Source organism: Canis aureus, chromosome 1, assembly GCF_053574225.1.
Source record: "Canis aureus isolate CA01 chromosome 1, VMU_Caureus_v.1.0, whole genome shotgun sequence".
NCBI classification, from domain to species: Eukaryota; Metazoa; Chordata; class Mammalia; order Carnivora; family Canidae; genus Canis; species Canis aureus.
In genome coordinates this window covers 66434114-66455425 of record NC_135611.1, presented here as the reverse complement: position 1 = coordinate 66455425, position 21312 = coordinate 66434114, and the positions used below count along the sequence as shown (strand labels likewise).

At 39.4% G+C, this 21312-nt stretch overlaps 1 protein-coding gene across 3 annotated transcripts in view; it reads right to left on the bottom strand.

The window, feature by feature from the left end:
* Positions 1-7466: 7466 nt before the first annotated feature.
* RSPO3 (R-spondin 3) overlaps positions 7467-21312 on the bottom strand; it is an 83642-nt gene continuing 69796 nt past the window's right edge. For 2 of the 3 annotated variants that reach the window (XM_077902584.1, XM_077902586.1), the window contains exons 5-6: positions 9261-9430; positions 7467-7825 (exon numbers count right to left, since the gene is read on the bottom strand). In XM_077902584.1, the coding sequence (XP_077758710.1) occupies positions 7790-7825; positions 9261-9430 (206 nt within the window). In that variant the 3' untranslated portion in view covers positions 7467-7789. Of the gene's footprint in view, positions 7826-8209; positions 9431-21312 lie in introns of those variants that run through there. The other variant, XM_077902585.1, reaches the window with a different exon arrangement.

Here is a 21312-nt window from a genome sequence, read left to right as displayed (position 1 = left end):
GGGGCCTCCTTCCATTTGCTTACAAATCTGGCTCCTGTCAGCGGGGAGGCTGGAGACTGTACCAGGGCCTCCAGGATCCAGAAGTTGGTTGAGTTTTGGTAGAACCACTGGTGTGTTTTTAGCCAGGGTTGGTGCGGGTCTTTGGGCAAGGGGAGGGCGGGCCCCTAGGGTTTGTGCAGCCACGCTTCTTCAAGGTTGTACAGGCCCCGCGCTGGGAGACTAGAGGGTCCTCTTCCTTTTTTATTTATTTTATTTTATTTTATTTTATTTTATTTTATTTTATTTTATTTTATTTATTTATTTTTAAAGATTTTATTTATTTATTCATGAGAGACACAGAGAGAGAGAGAGGCAGAGACACAGGTGGAGGGAGAAGCAGGCTCCATGCAGGGAGCTCGATGTGGGACTTGATCCTGGGTCTCCAGGATCACTCCCTGGGCCAAAGGCAGGCGCTAAACCGCTGAGCCACCCAGGGATCCCCAGTCTTCTTCCTTTATGTGTTGCAGAATAATATTAACCTGTAGCCCCAGCATGAGGAAGTTCAACGGAGTTCTCATCTTTCCCGTTGTGACTATTTCAGTACCACTTTGGTAATATTGAACAGCACTTTTTCTTCCCCCCAAATTATCCTGTAATATAAAACAGCAATTTTTTTCCCCAAAGATTGTTTTCCCTACCTCTGCTGGCAGAGTCCCTCAGAGTGTGCTCAGTCTTCCTCTGGGGAAGGCCAGGGCTGAGTGTGTGGTGGGGAGGCCGGGGCCTTGAAAAACAGGAGCTGGGAAGGCGGTAGCGGTGAGGGCTTAGGAGGCACGGAGGACAGTTGTGCGTGAGGGCTGGTGTGGCATCTTCAGAGCCACAAGTGCAGCCCTTTGCAGTAAGATTGAAGCCTCATCGTGAAAATTAAAACATGTGGGTGGAGGCGCCTGGGTGGCTCAGTAGGTTAAGTCAGGGTCTCAGGGTCCTGAGATCCAGCCCTGCTCAGAGGGGGTCGGCTTCTCAGCGTCTCTCAAATAAATAAGTAAAATCTTAAATAAATAAATAAATAAATAAATAAATAAATAAATAAAATGGGATTCCACTTTTAATTATTTTCTTCTACGTTAGTAATGTTTTTTTTTTTTTTTTAAAGTTTTTATTTATTTATGATAGTCACAGAGAGAGAGAGAGAGGCAGAGACACAGGCAGAGGGAGAAGCAGGCTCCATGCACTGGGAGCCCGACGTGGGATTTGATCCTGGGTCTCCAGGATCGTGCCCTGGGCCAAAGGCAGGCACTAAACCACTGCGCCACCCAGGGATCCCTAGTAATGTTTTTGTTTTTGCATCTTAAGAAGGAATTTGGGAATGAATTTGTTTCCTGAAGCATTATTCCCAATTCACTTTTAACTTAGTGACTGAGTTTTGTATAGTTCTGCTGGCTAGTTCAGTGGTTCAGTCATGATTGCCTTTACAGATTAAAGATGTTTGCCTTCAAACTGATAATTTAATCACTCAATCTCTGCAAAGGGATACGTCTGTATTTTCACATTTTCTGATTCTGTTTTGGTCTCAAAACTAACACAGTTACGTAACTACAAAAGCAACCCTATGTCTTGTAATTTGTACAGACTTGAGAACATTAATATTTATTATGGACGCAAGGGTTGGTAAGGCAATTATTAGAAAACAACACAAGGCCTTTCACCTCTAAAGGCCTGATATAAAATTTTAGGAAAATATTTATGGAGCCCATACCTACGAAAATACTAAGTGTAATAATTGGGTAGCTCTTCTGGCCCCTTGAGGCACCGTCGTTGCTAATTTGCTATACAGTAAGGATGGCTGAATCTGTATTTTGATTATCTATTTATTTGATGACACCTCATTAACGGATGTTGAGACCCCAATGCCCATGGAGGTGTATTAGGAGGTGGTGTCTTTGGAAGGTGTTTAGGTCATGAAGTTGGAGCTGTCATGGATGGGATTGGTGCCCTTATAAACGAGGTTCCGGAAAGATCCCTAGCCCCTTGCACTGCGCAAGGACACAGAGAGAAGATGCCATCTATGAACCAGAAAGTGGGCCCTCACTAGGTACCAGATGTGCCTGCACTTGATCTTGGCCTTGCAGCCTCCAGAAGTGGTACCTATAAACTAGCCAGGCTCTGGTATTACATGGTAGGAGCCCGAACAGACAAACGGAGGGAGTAGCTCTACTGACTGGTTTTATATTCATTTCCCAAAGTGGCTTAGTTCCCAAAGTATTCAACCTGAAACAGATGATGCCTTTCCATAGCAATTTCTAAGTTTATTAATTTTTAATTATTCTTTGTCAATTTGGTCTTTATTTATGATCCAATTGACTGGTTGCTTTGGAGAATGGGACAGGTAGAGGCAAGGAAGCTCCTACTGGCCCGGAATTTCAAATTGCTTAGGATTGCAGAATGTCCATGATCCAACAATCTATTTTGAAGATTGCAGAAAGGATAATTTTCATAATAAATTTGGAAATCTGGAGACCTGGAACAGCACATTCCAATGATCTCTTCTATAAATAATACCATTGCGAATTCGATTGGATCATATGGATATACAGATTAAGCTTTATTCTCTTGGCCCTTTCACATGTTGTATATTAAGCTATGCTTTAAATATTCCATAATCAACAAGGGGAAATCTTGGTTTACCCCAATAATTCATTTCCTCCCCTCCCTTCCTAAAACCTCCAACATTCAAAAGGAGACTAGGATGGCAATCGAGAAAACTAGAATTCACTTGCGTGAAAGTGACTCCTTCCTAAGTGGATTCTGCTTGTCTATGTCTTTTTGGAATCATAAAGTATTCTCACTGCTGGTTTGGATCAAGCTAAAATCTATTTTCCTGTAGTATTCGGTGTGTCCTAAAGTGAGTTGTAACCATTTTTTTTTTTATCACAGGGAAAAAGATCAGTAGGAGCAAACTTAGTGATAGATGGGACCTGTTCTAAAAAGTCACCACATGAAGACATTTCCTTGGATGTTAAATATCAAGGGTTTTTAATTTTTTTGTTTTCCTAGTTTCCTTTTGTTTTGTTTTTATTAAAATACTGCTTTAAGAAGTGTATATAATATTCTTTCCCTTAGTTTCATATTAAGAGTAGAGGAACTTACTAAATGATTTCTTTTCCAACCTGTTCTTAGATTTATTTTTAAATCATTAGGTCATATTTTTTGTTCTCAAACCAGTCAACCAAAAAACATACATATGAAAAGTACAGGACCAAAGTAGGGAAAGAGGCCAAAGGCTAGGACAATTGACATTGCCACCAGGGAGAGCCAGTGCCTGAAGGCTAGGAGTGTGGCCTTTTTTTTTTTTTTTCTTCTTTTTTTCTCTTGGCTTAGCACTCTAGGGGAGAAGCAGTGAATGGTTATCACAGAGTAGCTATAGGGATGAAAGTAAGGGCCCTCATTCTTTTCACGATTAGAAATTTTTCTTTTCTTTCTTTCAAATCTTGTGACTGTCATGGCCAGACGGTTGATGGTTGACTGAGCTGTTACAGAGCGTCCTACCTCTTGGGAGGTTGGGACCAACCAAGAGTATACATGATCTGGGGGAAAGAGAGCGCCCAGAGTACCATTAAATGACTCAAAAATGTCCCTAGTCTGGGCACCACAAAACTTACAAAGTGAGGTGGTGTCTCCTGCCCCATTTTTGACGTAGCTCAGCAGTTAAAGAAAAATATACCAGAAGGAAAGGCTGCATGCCGCATTCTTATCCATGGTCACCTCAAGCATTAATGCTGTCATTAACTCCTTCTTAGGAAATATATGGATAATTTCCTCTAGGAATACAGTTTCCAGTGAAGTCCACAGTGGGAGGGATGAGGAAAAGCAATCCGTTGCTGCAGCTAGTGACTGGCTAAAGACCATAGTAGCTTATATATTTATTGTGTTTACAATTTCAAAGGACTTATACATGTATTATATTATTTTGATTTATTATAGAGGTAGATGCTTCTGTAAACTTTTTTAATGAGTTATTAAACTGGTTGAAAAACTCTATCTTCTTGCTTAAAATCTATTTGCGATGGGAATTTGATAGATCACTAGAATAGTAATTGATGTCAATAGTGTAGCTCATCAGTTGAACCTTGATTAGCAAGAAACCTTTGGTAATTACACTTATTATTCAGCTTAGCTTACATTTTTTTCTAATCCGTATTTGCCAATTCTTTATTTTTAAAAGTAAAATATCACCTCTAGTAGATGATTTAGTAGATGACATATGGGATTGCCTCAATGTGGTTTTCAGCAGCATCTTTCACTGCCTACAGCTGTAGACACAGAAGCGTAAGATAATTTCTCAAACTGTTGATATGTCAGATTCTTTTACGGTCATGTCATTCTGTCTTCTGAAATCATGTCGCCAGTTTTCCGGCCAATGAAATATTTTTACTAGTTGAGGTACTCTTACAACTATATTTTCATGACTATGAATTAAAGTTGTTACTGTTTCTTGCTGTTTTCCTTCCTTCCCTCCCTTTTTTCCTTCCTTCCTTCTTTTTTTTTTTTTTTTAAAACCTGTTTATATGATGGGTATGTGGATCTCTGAAATGCTTAAGAGACAGGATGGACAAGAAAAGGCGTGTAACAATTAAAATATTGATCCTGAATATGGAAGAAAGTGAGGCATTATCTGAAGGAAGCTGTTTTGGTGGCTCCAACAAGTGAGAGAAACTTGATGGTTCTTCCTGTATCATTTTAATCCTGAACAAGGACCCCAGGAAAAGGTGGTGGTGTTGGCAAACATGTTGCTTACACTGAGAGAGAGCCAAGCTGGGGCTCAGTCCACAGTCCCAAAGGGCTCTAGCACCCCAAAACGGTCCCAGGGAGCCATACCTGCTGCTCCCTTTCTGGTTAAACTTTGGTCTTTTTCTGATGCACATAATTCTCGGTTCTCCTTTATGAACATGCTTGCCTCCCCGCATCCACTCTCCCACCAGCCAGTCCGCAGGCCGTCTGGAGCTCACACACAGCTGTGTAGACACAGATGTAGGCGCGCACACACACACACACACACACACACACACACACACACATTCAGCTTTGAGACTTACCCTGGGTGAGGGCCTCTAGGATTTGATATCTTAGGTACTTTTTCATGAGGTACTAATTCAGATCACAGGAAAATACTTTCATACTGTGTATCACAGACATTCTTGGAATTAATAATAAATCCGATGTAAGAAAAAGGAGCATGGGCTTTGGACTCAGGCCGAGCTGAGAGGGGCCTCAAGGCTCACTGGTTGCTACTTGTGTGACTTCGGGCACTTGCCAGTGCCCCAATTTCCTCATTTTTAAAACAAAGAGATCAGTGACTCTGTTAGACTGCTTTTGGGACAATTACATGATATAACTTAGTCAAAGGGTGAGTGGCTAGCACAAAGGAGGTACAGTTTTCTTTTGTCTTGTTTCTTGTTTTCCTGATAAATTTAGAAATATAATAAAAAAGAATACATCTCGCTTGATGAGACGAAGTGCTATGCTAACAATGGGAAGTGTCTCAAGTGATCTGACCACCAGCTTTATTTAATTTTATTCTTTCAGTGGAGGATAGGTTTGGCTTCCAGATGAACTCTGTATTATAAGAAGTAACAAATCAGTCTCAAAACGAGGACTCTTCTCTCCGAGTTTGCAGAGCAATGGTTGCCGTTGTTTTGAGATAGCTCCTCTGCTATTAAAATATATCAATGGGAAAGCAGGTGTGTATGTTCACTGATACAATTCATATGTGTACTTTAAAGACTGAGTAACTTCTCAGTTTTAAGTGGGTTCAAGCCAAAATTGGTGTTGGCATTTTAGTTACTTATTATTGATTTCATGTCTGTGATTCTTACCCATATACCTTGAAATTATTACATGTGTACATTTATAAGGATAGTATCATTCATCATTACTTAAGAAATAAAGTTGGTTTATATGTGTGACTTGTGAAGTTAATCACTACTTTTCAGTGATAGTTATTTGTATAGAGAATAGTTACTATTATATTGAGTGATGGGACTTTTAATTCTCCTAACAACTTTCCCAGGTAGGTGTTGCCATTTCCATTTTTGCAGATGCGGAATGAAGACCGTTCAACTAGCTCAAGGTCACACAGGGAATGACAGTTAAGTAGCAGACTGAGATGTTGACACAGACTGCCTGACTTCAGCTCTATATAGAGAACCTCTCGCTTTCTTTGGGCTCTCCCTTTGTGAGGATATCTTGAAACCTTCCTTGCATTACTTGTATTGACATATTCCTTGTTTTCCTTCTCAGTGTTACTCGTTTCAATAGTTTAATAACCTCTCACGTGAACAGTTTGTAATTCAATGACATCAGAGTGCAATCTGTACCCTTTATGAGCCTATACATTTTCACTTTGGGGAAAGAGCAGAGTTGAGGAACCTGGAGGACACTGTCACTGGTGATGACTCATGAGGGCATCACCCCGAACTAAGAGAGGGATCCCATGCTCCCCGCCAGCGATCACCTCCAGCCCACCTCTCTCACACTGCACTTAAGAAAATGGGAGCCCAGAGCACTCAGGTGATTTGCCAGTGGTTAACATTTGGGGCTGAAACCTCACTTTGACGATGGAAGACGGACCTACCCTCAGTCATAGAGTGGACTTTGGAGGCCAGGAGTGTGGATCAGACACAGATTGACAGTCGCTGCACTCTTGCGATTCTCTTTGAACCAAGAATTTACCAGCCATCCATTACCACCAACAGGTCACCAGATCCCAGGAACATAATCAGAGCAGAAAGTTAATGCCTTCGGTGACTGGTGGGGGAAATGTACAGAAGTTGATCGTGAGTTTCTGCTCGGGGTTGAGTAGGCTGCCAGTTTGAAGATCATACTGTTTCCATGTGCCTCAAGATCTATTACAGGTACATTTAAAATTGATGTTATCTTTGTCTTCATTTATATTTCACCCAAACTAGGAATATTAATGCTAATTTTCATTTTTTCCCCTTTGTAATAATTCTACCTTTATTTAAGTGCTACATCAAGGGTTTAGATTATCTGCTGTTTTCTGGAGGACCTCAGGGTAAAAGTCTTGAGTCAAAACACACAGGAAGACTGATAGTCATTGCCACCACCCTTAGGTCCTGGTTAACTTGACTTTTTTTCCAGCACTGCGTTAACAGGCACAGACCTTCCTGGTAATTGCTTTTTGAAAGAATGGAGACAATGATTGACATAGAAAGAGATGAATAATTTGGCCACTTATGCTTGACTAGATAAGACTGAGGACAAAGATGAAGTCTGAAACCATCCAAAAGTTCTAGAACATGGGAATCTACTTCCACTTAATATAGTTTTGTAGAAAAAGGTTTATTTCTCCTTGGCGATATAAGTTGTGGTTGAAAATAGAATCATTTTTGTACATTGGGACTAGATCTAGTTAGTTGAAACACTCGTCTCATGCAGACTAGGAAAGAAAACACCAAAGTAAGAAACAGAAATGCATCATTCAAAAATTTTATATCTTGGAAGACAACAAGAGAAGTGGAAAACGAATTAAGCCAAGCAGTTCACGTGAACAGTACAGTTGGTGGAAAAAGAGTGACCAGAGATAGGCAGCCAGAAGCCAGACTGAGTTGCCAATTCTTCAGGAATCATCGATCGTTAGGGGGCTAGGAAGTGTAGTGGGCAGAGCAGCTGTGCGTCCTTCCATTACAACAGGAAGGCCAAGGTGTGCCACGAGATGCTGTGCCGCTTGCTCAGAGATGCCTCGTCCTGCCCCGGGCTGGCTGTGTCCTCTGTGAAACACTGGCGAGGCCTTCAGCTAGGATGACTTCAATCTCCAAAAGAGATCCACAGACTGAGAAAATATGGAGAAGAAAAGGCCAAATGTTCAAGATGCAGAGGAACTGACATACAAGGAAAGAGGATCATTTCTAAGCAAAGAAGGAGGTGCGGGGAGGCGGGGGTTGGCGGGGGGGGGGGGGCAGTGAAATCATTTCGGGAGGCCTACGCATCTATAATTAGAGTTTTGTTGATTAAGAGAAAAGTTGAATAAATATCTCCTAATGTCCTCTAAGTAAATCTCTACCTACTTCCATAAAGGTGGATTCCAAAAAGCAAACACTGAGAAAGGGTAATATGTTCAGATTACACAGGCTACAGAATCCTGTTTCCTAGTTCACGAGTCTGTAAGAGTGACAATTTGCCAAAAGAACAAGCAATGAAACAAAAGGAACAAAGCTTTAAAAACTATCAACAAATATATTTATTGTGGTGGCTTTCCCCCCTACTAGATACACCTTGTTAGAAAGTAGTATCCCTTTTAGTTCCAGGTGGACCATGAAGCAGGTAATTAAAATCGTCTTTCCCTCCGAAAACACACGACCTTGCAAACATGTTCTAGTCTCCTTTGCTCTAGTTCTCGTTTTCTATGAGATCAGAATTTTCTTCTAGTAAGTATGATTTTTGCTTTTGGAAGTTATAGGTACATGTTTACAGACTTCTAGAACCCAGGGGGTAGCAGAGGCTGAACGGCACAGTGCTGACATCGACTGGAGACCTGTTCCAGGTAATCCCAACCCTTCACAGCTCTGTGAGGCCCAGAAGTCATCTCCAGCGCTACGGTGTCTTCCACACTGTGCCCTTCTCCACTCCCGGACAGGATGCTTAGCTCTGGTGTACGCCCTCACGTTTCCTGCGGAAGGACAGGGTGAGGGCGATAGAACCAATCTGAAAGCAGGTGTTCCTGCGGTGATCACTCCTAGGATTCCCAAGGCCAGGCCCTAATATCTGAGCACTCTCTAGATCTCCTGGACACAACGACACTGTTCTTTGAAAGGTGTTCCTCTTCCCTGATGTCTTATTTGCGCTGAAGGGATACTGCGTCTCTGAGTTTGCACAACTATCTTTCGCTTCTTAAAGCAGTAACTTGGAAACTTATTTTTATAGGGAAAAGATGTTGCTTCTCCAGATGTCATCGTGACGCTGTACATCTTACAGCCTATCGGTCATTATGTACAAAACTTCTCGTCTCTTAGAAATGCACAGAAGCACGTAAGAGAACCATTTGAAAACATCCCTTCTTTGAACTTTTGGCTCTTTGTTGTGAACTATGCTTGTATGAAGAGTATAGCGACTATTTGGAATGTTGTTTAGACTGAGCAGTAACTGACACGTTGTCCATTTGTGGTCCTAACGGCTAGAGCACCTGTCCTGGGCATCTGGCTGAGATAGCAGCATCTGAGTTTACAACGCTCTCATGGGACCCTCTAGTGTCCAGTGCTGACTGATACCGATTTCTGTTGTTTATCTTGGACCTTTCGCTTCTTCTGCTGCTGTTTGTCTTTGTTTTCTCGTGGTTCCGGGGTTTCTCTGCTGGGTTCCAGACCTTTGTTGTCAGGTACTGCGTCCTTACTCTCTTCCTTATTGGGTTTTTTCCTTTTCCTCTCCCTTCCTTTTTTTCCTGAAATGAAAGAAGACACCTTTTAAAAATACATTCAATCATGTTCTATTTGGTTATTCTAAGTCGTAAAAAAAAAAAAAAGAAAGAAAAAAAAAAACGAATTAAATTTCTCTTAGGTTGCCTATCATACCCATAGGTACCAAGTACCTACTATTTAAATGGTTCACTCAGCTACTTTTCATTAAATCTGTATTACATTTCCAGAAATGTGAACGTGGAGCACAAAATATAATGAAGCAATTAATAATACAGTAGTTTTGAACAGTAGAGAGTTCTATACTTAACGTTTGGTGATTATTTTACATAATAGTTAGTCTACGAGTATTTTACATAAAGTTTTGATAAGATTTCTTGCCATGTAAGGGATTTTTGACCTGTATATTATGTTATCTGGCTCCTGTTTAAGACATGACTTCGTATTCAAAATTTCCAAGGAGCAGTTACAGATTTGCAATCTGCTGATATAACCGCATGCCATCTACAAAAAGGCAGTTGCTTTACATAACAAATATGTGAATACCAGGATAACTGTACTTTCTTTTTTTAAATTTAAAAAAAATAAAAAAAAATAGATTTTATTTATTCCTGAGACACACACACACACAGAGGCAGAGACTCAGGCAGAGGGAGAAGCAGGCTCCCTGTGGGGAGCCCGATGCGGGACTGATCACACCCTGAGCTGAAGGCAAAGGCTCAACCACTGAGCCACCCAGGCATCCCTAACTGTACTTTATTTCAGCACAAATGTTTATATGGTGAAATTGATTTCCTCTGCAATCACATGCCGGAGCGGTGGTAACTATAACTTATCAATAACCCTACGCCGTCAGCTGTGAGGGCAGGAACATTGCATCTCTGTTACTCAAGTGAGTGAGTATTTATCGGATATATACTGGGTTCCGTGGACAACCCTGATCTTGAACTGGGTTTGAGGCATGGATTCACGTCAGGTTCACAGTACGGGGTTATTTTAAAAAGTGGAATCCACACGACTTTAAAGGATCTGATGTGGGAAGGCATACCGCAAAGTAGACTGGAGCCGGGGTGAAGAACTGAGATTCATTCTGTTGGCATCAGGAAAGTGCTAAGAGTTTTAGGGGAAGAGAGTAATTTGAGCAGAGTGCACCAGACTTGCACCAAATTGGATGGATTGTTTTCATTTACTTTTTTATTTTTCTTGTCTTGCTTCTTGTTTTCATTTATTTATAGACAGCAAATCACCTAGGTATTTTATTCTCATGTAAACATTATAACTATATAGTCAACAGTGCAAAATAATTTCTGAGGGCCTGGTTTTTGTAACATCCACCGCTATATATATATATATATATTCCCAATGAGGAATTACTGGATTGAATCAATATCTTTAGGAAATGAAAACTAGGAACCGACTACTCCTTGATGTGGGACCAATTCTGATAATGTGCATCCCTCCCTACAGGCTGAGCCATGTAAAGTTTGAAATTAGTATCTGTCTACAAAAAATCATTTTGGACAAAGCATTTTGGAGAATTTATTTGTATGCGAGAACCGAAATATTTTCATGTCCTGAAATAGGCTGCAAATATTGAACTCAGTGGTTTGGCTTTCTGCTTCTTGAGCTCAGGTTACAGAATTGTAGGGAGCAATATTATTAATACTGCACATGTATCTCGGGCCAACAAAATCTCCTTGGATTAATGATTTTATGCCACAACTAGCTTTGTCTGAGACTATATTTATAAAACCTTCCAACTACTTTATGAAAACTTGCCTTGTTGGGCCCAGCATAATGCACCTCCATATTCTGGACTCTAAAAAAGGCAGCTAACAAAAATGAGACTTCGTACCACTGTCACACAAGTATCAGTCGAATTGTTTTTGGTATGTAGAGATGAACAAAAAAATGTCAGAGCTGGCTATGATGGCTGGAGCTGAACTATTTGTACACTGGTTGACCAATTCCATTATTCTTTTCACTTGAAAGAATTTGCTGGATTGATAAAATTTCTGTGGAAGGAATCCTTTTTTTTTTTTTTTTTTTTGGTTGTTGTTGTTGCTTGTTTCTTTTCTCATCCTGGCTTTAATTACAACACATTTAAAGTGTTGACTTGAACTTGATAACTGAACAGAGAAAACCGAAGGGTAAATTTACCTTCCCGAATATGCAGCGTAATTTAATTTTCATGAAACCATACAAGGTGAGAGAGAAATGCTGGTTTTCATGATATGTGCTGGTTTTCAGAAGGACATGGCTGCAAAGGTTAGATTACATGATATTTCCATTTCAAGAAGCTTTTGGAGGTGTTCAAGTTCAACTCTAAAAAAATTGTCAGTGAAAATTATTCCAAAGTTCCATAAAAAACTACTGACCCCAAACAACATGTTATTTTTGTGGAAATTATCCAAAAGTTCAGTGTTTGACATTGTTCTCTTGATGATGGTCCAACATCTTACAGCTGTGATCTTAACCATAATATTCTGAACACATAAGGAATATATTGTTTCTTTCTTGGCCACAGATTGATTTATACGTTTTTTAGCCACACGTGACAATATACTTCAGCTTACAGTGCATTTCTGCTTATTAGCAAACTGATATGATTATTTCTTAAGACAGGCAGAAACATTTTTGGAAGTAGCATGAAACTTAGTATTATAGTTTTATTATCCAAGGAATAACTATTTGGTCTGGGCGGTGAGTGTAAGGGGAGCTCTAGTAAAGGAACAGGAAACTAGCACATTGTACATTATTGTTGCCCAACAGAGGGCTATTGCACAATAGAAAAATGGGATTATTATTTTTTACACACCATGTGTTAGTGGTTGGAAGCACTAACTACCCTTTTGCATAAATAATCTATTTTCCTCTCGTCCAAGAAATAAAATAGAAATGCAGGAGAGTGGCTGAAGCCCACTAAAAATCACGTGCGATTTGGGAAATTTTGTAAGGTTTTCATTAAAGGGGACTTCTCTCTCTATTCTGATGACTTTTTATTGCAGTGGTCAATGGTTGTTTACGCTTCTTTTGGGGAGTTTGCAAACCAAGCAAACATTACAATCTCACATACGTGTTTGTGTTTCGTCATTTGCGGGTTATGCACGCGTCCACAGGCGCACATGCACCAGAATTGGGCTGTAGAGTGTCCTCGGGATTAAAAGAATGTTCATCATCCCCCCCCCCCCATGTTCTAGGTAGGAGGGCGATGTTGGATAGAGACCATCCACGAGGAATCAAGTACGACCTGAGCCTTTCTGGTGCAATGTTTGTTGAAGATTGTTGTTTTTAGAGCCAGAAAAGCACAGTGCTCAGATTCTGGGTCTGCCACCAACCGGCTGGGTGACTCTTGGCAATTCCTTAGTATCTTGCAGGATCAGCTCCCTGATATTTTAAAATTTTAAAAACTCATTACTACTTGCTAAATGTGACGATTACATGAGATGCTTGTGAAGCACTTAGCGTGGTGCCTGGCACACATTAATCACAGGAGAAATGAAAACTAATGTTTTTAACTCATTACACAAACATGGATTAAGCTTCTACTCCATGCCAAAAAGTGTGTTACAACTTGGGGATGTAGATGAGACATGGAGACACGAGCAATAATTATAGTTACAAGCTAAGGGTGAAATGCAGAGAGGCATGTACAAGCTCCTAGTGGGAGCACAGCAAGGAAGGCATTAGCCTCTAGCAAGGCAGACTGAAAAAGGCTCCCCAGATGGGGTGATGTCTTGGAGCCTTAAAAAAACGAGTGAGCGTTTGCCAGGCCTGTGAGGGCAAAAGGGCATGTCGGGCAGGGAACAGCATGTCAGCGAAGGCACGCAAGGGCATGGTGAATCTGGGGAACTGAGAAAGTAGACTTCCTTGGTTGGATCACAGTCTAAATATAGGACATTACTCAGGGAAGCTGGAATGATATGCAGGACTCAATTGCCATGTTGGGAGTTTGTCCCGATGCTCAGTGATACTGAAAACCAGAAAAGAGCAAGTATCAGAGTCTGAGAGCAGGGCAGAACTTGGGTGTTTCTGTGACTACTTCAGAAAAGGCCAATATGATACACCGACCTGTGACCTTATTTCCAGTTTCAGGAACACTTTTGTAGGTAATTAGAACCCATAGAGGGAGCATAGGCAGTGACAGGTATTTATTGCTGAGCCTGAACTTAAAAAAAAAAAAAAAAGCTAAAATCTCCGTGCAGACCAGCCTAGCCACATACTATTTAAGATTTCACTGCAAACCAGTATCACATAATTGGACAAGTGATTGATATTTTTGAGATGCTGAAATTATTTCCTATTAATACAGAAATACATGGGCATTTATCTAAGCACCTCCTCGGGCCTTCTGCAGGCCAGGTTCCCAGGCATGGATGGCTTTGAGGAAAACACATTCCTAGGCCGCACCTCCAGAGATTATGATTCAGTAGGTTACGATGGGACCAGGAACCTGTAGTCAATAAGTTCACCCCGAGTTTATTCCGATGTGCAGCCACAATTAGAAGTGATAGCTATAGACCAATAGGAGATCCAATTTCCTTAAATGTATACTCTCAACATTTATTTCAGATCACATGGTTTCTCAATAATTTCCATATATATGGAAATTAATATATCAATATACTAATTAATACATAAATAACATATAATTAATGTATCAACATGGAAATTAATATATTAATATAAAATATTAATAATATGGAAATTAATATATAAATGATATAAAATTAATATATATTAATAATATGGAAATTAGTATATTTATATATATGGTATTTTGTTGACATACTGTAGCTACTAATTTTTAAGGCAAGTTTTCTGATCAGGTGCCTGTGAAACAGACACCTAAATACGAAATGAAAATTAGTGGCAGGTTGTCTTTTTAAAATGTGTTCAAATAGAAATATTAACTAAAAGGAATAAACACGTAGAGAAGAACAAAGAGAGAAGGAAACAGTCCTGAATTATTTTTCCTAAATTATGTCTTACTTATTTAAGCTCTAAGAGAAAAATGAAAACTATAGAAAATGCTAAGTTACCTTTGAAAATGTGATAGGCTTAGAAATGAAAAAGTTGCTTCCCTAGCTAGAATCAGAGAGAGACCTTATTTGTTAGGAATTACTCAAAATGTGAATATCAGTTCTCTGAATGTTTAGGGATGTCTGCGCAGGTCTTTATTTCTTGCTGAATTTCTTGCAGGACACCACTAAGGGGAGCCATTGAGCTTTCAGTAGCTCCACTTCCAAGGCCAGCTGTTATAATTTTTCTCAAAAAGCTGAAAATGAATCCCACACTCTAGACAGAGGACTACATATCACTGAATCTATAACTAAAACCAATTAAATAAATATGCCGCTAAAATAGAAGATGTATTGCTAGGTCTCTTCACTAGATGTGGAATGCAGTTCAACTGGAAATGCATGGATTTTTATCTTCAAAAAAGCACAAATGGTGTGAAAATGGGGTTAATTTTATGATTCGTAAATCTAGAATTGACCTGATTTTTATGTATAGAGGATGAAAATTCCTATTTTTATTTCTTTTAGTTAACATATCACTGGAGAAAGTTTGCAGAGGAGGGGAAATTGCTACAGTGTAACTTCTTTAGCAGTTAGATCCCTCAGGTATGTGGATACACCTGTGATGCTTCGGAATGGGGGCCGCACTAACACAGAAAGACCCAAAGGGAAAGAGCACAGCTGGAAGTCAGAAAGGCCAAAGTCCTTTTCAGCTCTCCGACTGCCACGAAGATTTAACTTGAGAAATGCATTCAGACCTTTGGTCTTTTTAAAAAAATAAAATAGAAATACTTATCTCCTTGATATTACTCTAACCTAGGAATTTATAACAAATATAGCGAAAATATATGAAACAATGGATTTGTAAGCAGACACTGTTTTCTCCAAATTGAATTTAAAGCTACCCAAATTATTGACCCTATAGTTTTTAATACCTGAATTAATTTAATTGCATTTCTATTTACCTTCCAAGATGCTTCTGGTTAATTATTGCTCGAAAAATAATTGGGCACAGAAGCAGTACTCTACCGAACGCTGTTAATTTGGGAAATGACCTTGAACCATTTTTGCAAAGATAGATAGTTCTGATCATCACAATATATTAGGATTGAAGCAGCATTTTCCCACCAGTTGAAGAGGACTCATGTAAGAGATGCAATATATTTGTGTCACGTTCTTTGGGGAATTCCGAAATGAAACCGTCCTGATTGTAAGACACTGAGTGTGAATTTTAGGAGGTGACGGTGGACAAACCCATGTGTCTTAGCCTGGCACTCGGGGTCCTGGTCCCCTGTCCTGGCTCCCGCTCACTTTGTCATTCACTTCCATGGCTTCCTACTCCGCTTCCTCGCCCCCTAGCACTCTACTCACCACCACCCACTATGTTTACTGATCCCTCAGGTCCGAGGCATTCACTACAGTGGATTCTCTAGCGTCCCTTGCTCTAACTCAGACTATGTGTTGAACTCTCTGCCCTGTGTCCCTTCTTCAGGGGCACTTTCGTCACTCTCTCCCCTTTTCCTGGATTAGATGACTTCTATTTCTAACCTCTTTGCCCAGTAGGCTCCCAACTAGTAGCCTATTGCAGTAATCCTGGTGAGGATGACTAGGGTGGTCTGTTTCTAAAAAGAGTAAGAGTCATGGGAATTAAAGTTCAATGGACACTTGTAGGTTCCAGGCATCCTCCTCCTTCTCCTTCTCCTTCTCCTTCTCCTTCTCCTTCTCCTTCTCCTTCTCCTTCTCCTTCTCCTTCTCCTTCCCCTCCTCCTCCTCCTCTTCCTCCTCCTCCTCCTCCTCCTCCTCCTCCTCCTCCTCCTCCTCCTTCTTCTTCTTCTTCTTCTTCTTCTTCTTCTTCTTCTTCTTCTTCTTCTTCTTCTTTCTCCTTCTTCTCTTCCTCTTCTCCTCTTTCTTCTTCTTCTTCTTCTTCTTCTTCTTCTCCTTCTTCTTCTTCTTCTTTCTTCTTCTTCTTCTTCTCCTTCTTCTTCTTCTTCTTCTTCTTCTTCTTCTTCTTCTTCTTCTTCTTCTTCTTCTTCCTGTTCTCCTCCTCCTTCACTCTTCCTCTTCTCCTCCTCCTCCTCCTTCTCCTTCTCCTAAGGTTTATTTGAGAGAGGGCGAGCGAGCGAGTGTGGGGAGGGGCAGGAGCACAGGAGAGGGAAAGAACGTCAAGCAGACCCAGAATGGGATGCGGGGCTGGATCTCACAGCCCTGAGATGCAATCACGACCTGCACTAAAACTTGAGTCCGCAGCTCAGTGACCACAGCACCCAGGTGGCCCTGCAGCAGGTGCACTCCTAGGCGAGAGTGAGAGCCCCAGGTCTACAGGCTTCACTATAACCTTCCTCTGACCCTGGGGAAAGGGAGGCCCTTCACCCCTGTGCCCTTTGGCCCTGTCCCACCCCAAGGAGCACACCAAGAAACGCGGCCTCGCTCTCCTTCACCAGAAGCTACTGAGGAAAAAGAGTGGGGCGAGGACAGCATGTGGGCTAACCTGACACGACCCGGAGTTTTGTAGAAATTATGGTTTAGAATAGACTTCCTTAACCTCGACATTTGGACCCATCTGGGAAGAGATGCTCTGTGTCTGCACCAGCCAGCACCTCATTCTCTCCCCTCTACTTTCCTATCGCTACTGTCTACTTAGTTTGCAATATTTCCATCCCCTTTCCAGGATATAGTATATGTGAATTTTGGACACTATTTACCTATTATCTCATTTACATGTAACTTAGAGATGTTATTTTTGCCTTTAAACTATCCCTGCTACGTTTCTGAAATCCTCATAAAAAGATCAGAGATTTTTATATTTTGTGACACGATTTTGTTACACTTTTGTTATCGAGAGAAACTGTACTGGTTTACATGTAAAAATCCCAGTGAGGCACAAAGGTATTCTTATTGTAAATCATTTCATTTTATAGCAAACATCATAGATATCAACAATGATGAATTTTTAGAACTTCTGTTTTCATAATCTGCTTCCGCATAAGAAATTCTTTTGTCAAGTCAACGACTTTCCTCACAAATTGATTATTTTCAATTTGCCTTCACAGATTTTCTTTTCCCCTCTGTTGTTTAGATCATTTCATTACACACTGAAGATTCAGTATCTGGAATTTTGAATTTTAGTTCTGTGCTGACAGAAATTTCCATGGCCCTTTCACCCGAGGTAACTCTTTTCCATCTCATTGCTTTTGCTGCCTAGACCCCAGCCTGGACTCCTTGCACTGAAGAGGGACGTTAGCTAGAATACAAAAGAAACTGTTAGAGAGGCTGGATATTGCATACCGGGCATATGAGCAGGTCTTCCTGTTGTAAATAAATCAGGGTTAAAACAATAGTTAAAAGCACGAAGGAGAAAGCACCCAAAGTTATTATTATTTTTTTACTATTTGCATTATTTACAATCTACTCATTATAAATGTAAAGAGTATCCCGTATCTTATTTTATGATATTTTAAAAACATAGCAGGGCATTACAACTGATAGAACCATTTTATTTAGGTAACTATTTTAAGTTTCGTATTCTTTTATGTAAGCTTCTTTCTCTTGAATCCACTACCTTTTGGTTAAAAGTTCATTGGACATGCATAATTTCTGTGTTTGTTTTTTCTCAGTGCAAAAATCCTTGACTTTGAAATTCTATCCACCACATTAGGTCAGATTACAAGATTCTTGGAAGCTAAATCGCACACATTAATTTATATGTTGAAAATTTTGTGGTCTAAGTATGTTTGCATAATGTGCTTTGAACTAGATCTTGGGTCTTATATAAGTGTATCTACTGGATAAGCAAGTAAACTTATTCTGATTTTCACTTGTTGTCAGTGAGTGTCCTGATAAACTTCACCTATTAAATCCAGTCAAATCGAGTACTTTTGCCATGAATTTCATGGCCAGTTTGTGAAATGAGTATCAGCTGGTCTCTCATGGAAAAAATGACTCTGCATATGATATTCTGATTGTTTTATATACTGTTTATGAACTTAAAATAGGGGGATTAATGTGTATACTGCTTTCCTTCAGAAATTTAGATAATGGTGTGGCTGGATCCACTATTTCAAACAGCACTGAAGCCTGCCTGGTTGCCCTGATGAATGTCCTCCCCGAAATTTTCGGCTTAGACCCGTCTTCTCAAACTATTAGTGACAATTTAAAAGATGAATTGATGTATTTCTCTTTTTAGTAACCACATACTCTCCTCATTGCCCATCCCAGGCTCATGCTGGCGGCTGCTATAGACCAGCAGCTTGTAACTCGAGGTACAAAATGTGTGTGTGTGTGTGAGTCTGTGGAATGTTTATGTCAAATATTTCTTTCACATCATCCTTAAAAAAAAATCTATTGCATTCCACCATAGCCAGAATATGGAAAGAGCCCAGATGTCCACAGATGGATGAATGGATGAAGATGTGGTGTGTGTGTATATATATTCAATGGAATATTATTCAGCCATCCAAAAGAATGAAATCTTTTTGCTATTTGCAATGATGTTGATAGAACTAGAGGATATAATGCTAAGTGAAATAAATCAGGCTGAGAAGACAAATACCGTATGATTTCACTAATATGTGGAATTGAAGAAAACAGGTGAACATAGGGGAAGGGAAGGAAAAATACAATTAAGATGAAAACAGAGAGGGAGGCAAACGTAAGAGACTCTTAACTATAGTAAACAAACTGGGGGTTGCTGGAGAGGAGGGGGGTGGAGGGATAGTGGAATGAGGTGATGGGCAGTAAGGAGGGCACGTGATGTAATGAGCACTGGGTGTTATTTGCAGCTGATGAATCATTAAATTCTACCCCTGAAACTAATAGTACATGATATGTTAATTACATTGGATTTAAATAAAAAGTTAAAGAAAAATCTATTGCAGCAATTCAAATATTTTAGAAGGCCAGTAAAATAGCCTCTTTGACAAAAAAATTTCCTATCGCACACATATTGCCAGACCTAAAGTATATAAATAGCATCATGAATAGGTCTTCTTATTAAATTATTTTAAAGCAGAGTACATAATTGTCATTCAGACTACTTCTAGAGTTATTCCTTTAAGAAGTCTGGAAACATTATTTCTTTAGTATTACATTATAATTAATTCTTTTTTCAAACTTTCATGCTCTTTGTGATAAATCAGTTTGCCTGATTGTGTCAATTTGCATTTTAAATGTGTATTCAACATATCACTAATCGACAATTAAGTTGAAACTGCTAGGTTTGAAAAATCTGGGTCCTAAATATTTTTTCCCTCGTTAATTTTATTTTCTTGCTCTAAATCTTTCTGAGTTGATAGTTCATGTTACCCCCATCTTTAAAACACATATTAAAGTAACACAATAAAGAATGCTTAAATTTGTGACTTACCCCATTCATTTACCTTAGAAAACCATAAACCTCAGTTGTATCAATATTTGATTCTGAAAGTTAATGTTTTTAAAATTTTTTTTCTGTCCTTACATATTCCTCTCAGGAGGGAGCACTGTATAATAGCAAGTTTTCATGCAGAGCTTGGAATAACATTGGTATTTGAATTTTCCCCATTTTTCTTTAGTTAGGTATATAGGTTCACAGTTCAGTCCTTCACACTTGAAATACATGCTCTGGAATTTGTTTAGTGTAAATATCCACCAAATGCCTTGCCCCCCCTTCCCTTTTTTAAAGAGAATCACTAAGCCAAGAGAGCACTGTCTTCATCTTTGATGAAATATAGCTTTCCAATTAACAGGAAAGTCCTTCATTTCAAAAGCCTGAACAAAATGCTACTTGAAAATTCATTCCAGCTGGTTAAGTCGAAGAACTGAAAGAATTCCAAAGAAAGAATATTCTCTTGGCATTTATCATTTGATTTTCATTTGGATAAATTTCTGTTTGTTCCAAGAACTTGCCTCAGAATTTTGTTCTTCTGAGACAGAAAGAGAAGTGTTGATAGCCATGTTTGACTGCGCTCTACTTCTTCCCTTACTCAAATTGTCTACTTGGTTGTATTGACAGAAGGGTATGGCCTCACACTTGCTGACACATTTGCAGTGATTGATTATCCCAGAAATGTTGATATTATTCTAATCTCTTTCATCATTTTATGCACTAGTTGATTCTGATGTTGAATTCTCATTCACAGCCCACTTTTTCTTTTCTTTGAAGCTTTTTTATTGTTCTATGGGGGGAAGAAATGAAACTGTAATATGGAATCACAGAAGGAAAAACAACTACCAAGTCTCCTATTTAGCATGTGTGACTCCAGGATGTTTTTAGTAGAGATGTCACACATACTTATTTATAGCTATAATTTAATATTTTCAGCCATTTATTGATTACCTATGTAAAGTTCACTTTTTTTCAGTACATTCTCAATGTTTTCACCTTGCATCAGGTTTTAAAAATTGCTTTTTAGTTACCGACTCTATCTCAAACTATTGATTTCTGAAATTAGTTTGGAAAACGGAAAAATCTCATTTAGCTCCTACTGTATTAAAATTTGTACTAAATAAATCTTATTCATAATGTAAATAAGATCACAAGCAGGATTTTTCACCTATGGCAGATGATGCAAACTTTAGGTACTTTTTATCCTGCTCTCTTGGTGCAAATATCTGCTCCTAATTAGAAATACTTTCCACATGCATTTTCCAAAACTAGTGAGATAGCTCCTTATAATTATGTCATCAATACTGGTTACATATACTTGAGTGGAATACACTGGTTTAATTTCTTGAAAACATTTTGGCAACTGAATGCTTGCTAACCTAGAAATATTTGGCCCTATAATTAAGCCAGATTAGTAATATTTTACTGTATCTCATTTTATAGCTTTCACTGTACTCCTTTTATCACTGCACTGATGTGCTTTAGGGTGAGAGAAGGCACTTAGAAGGGTAGGCACATGTGCAGC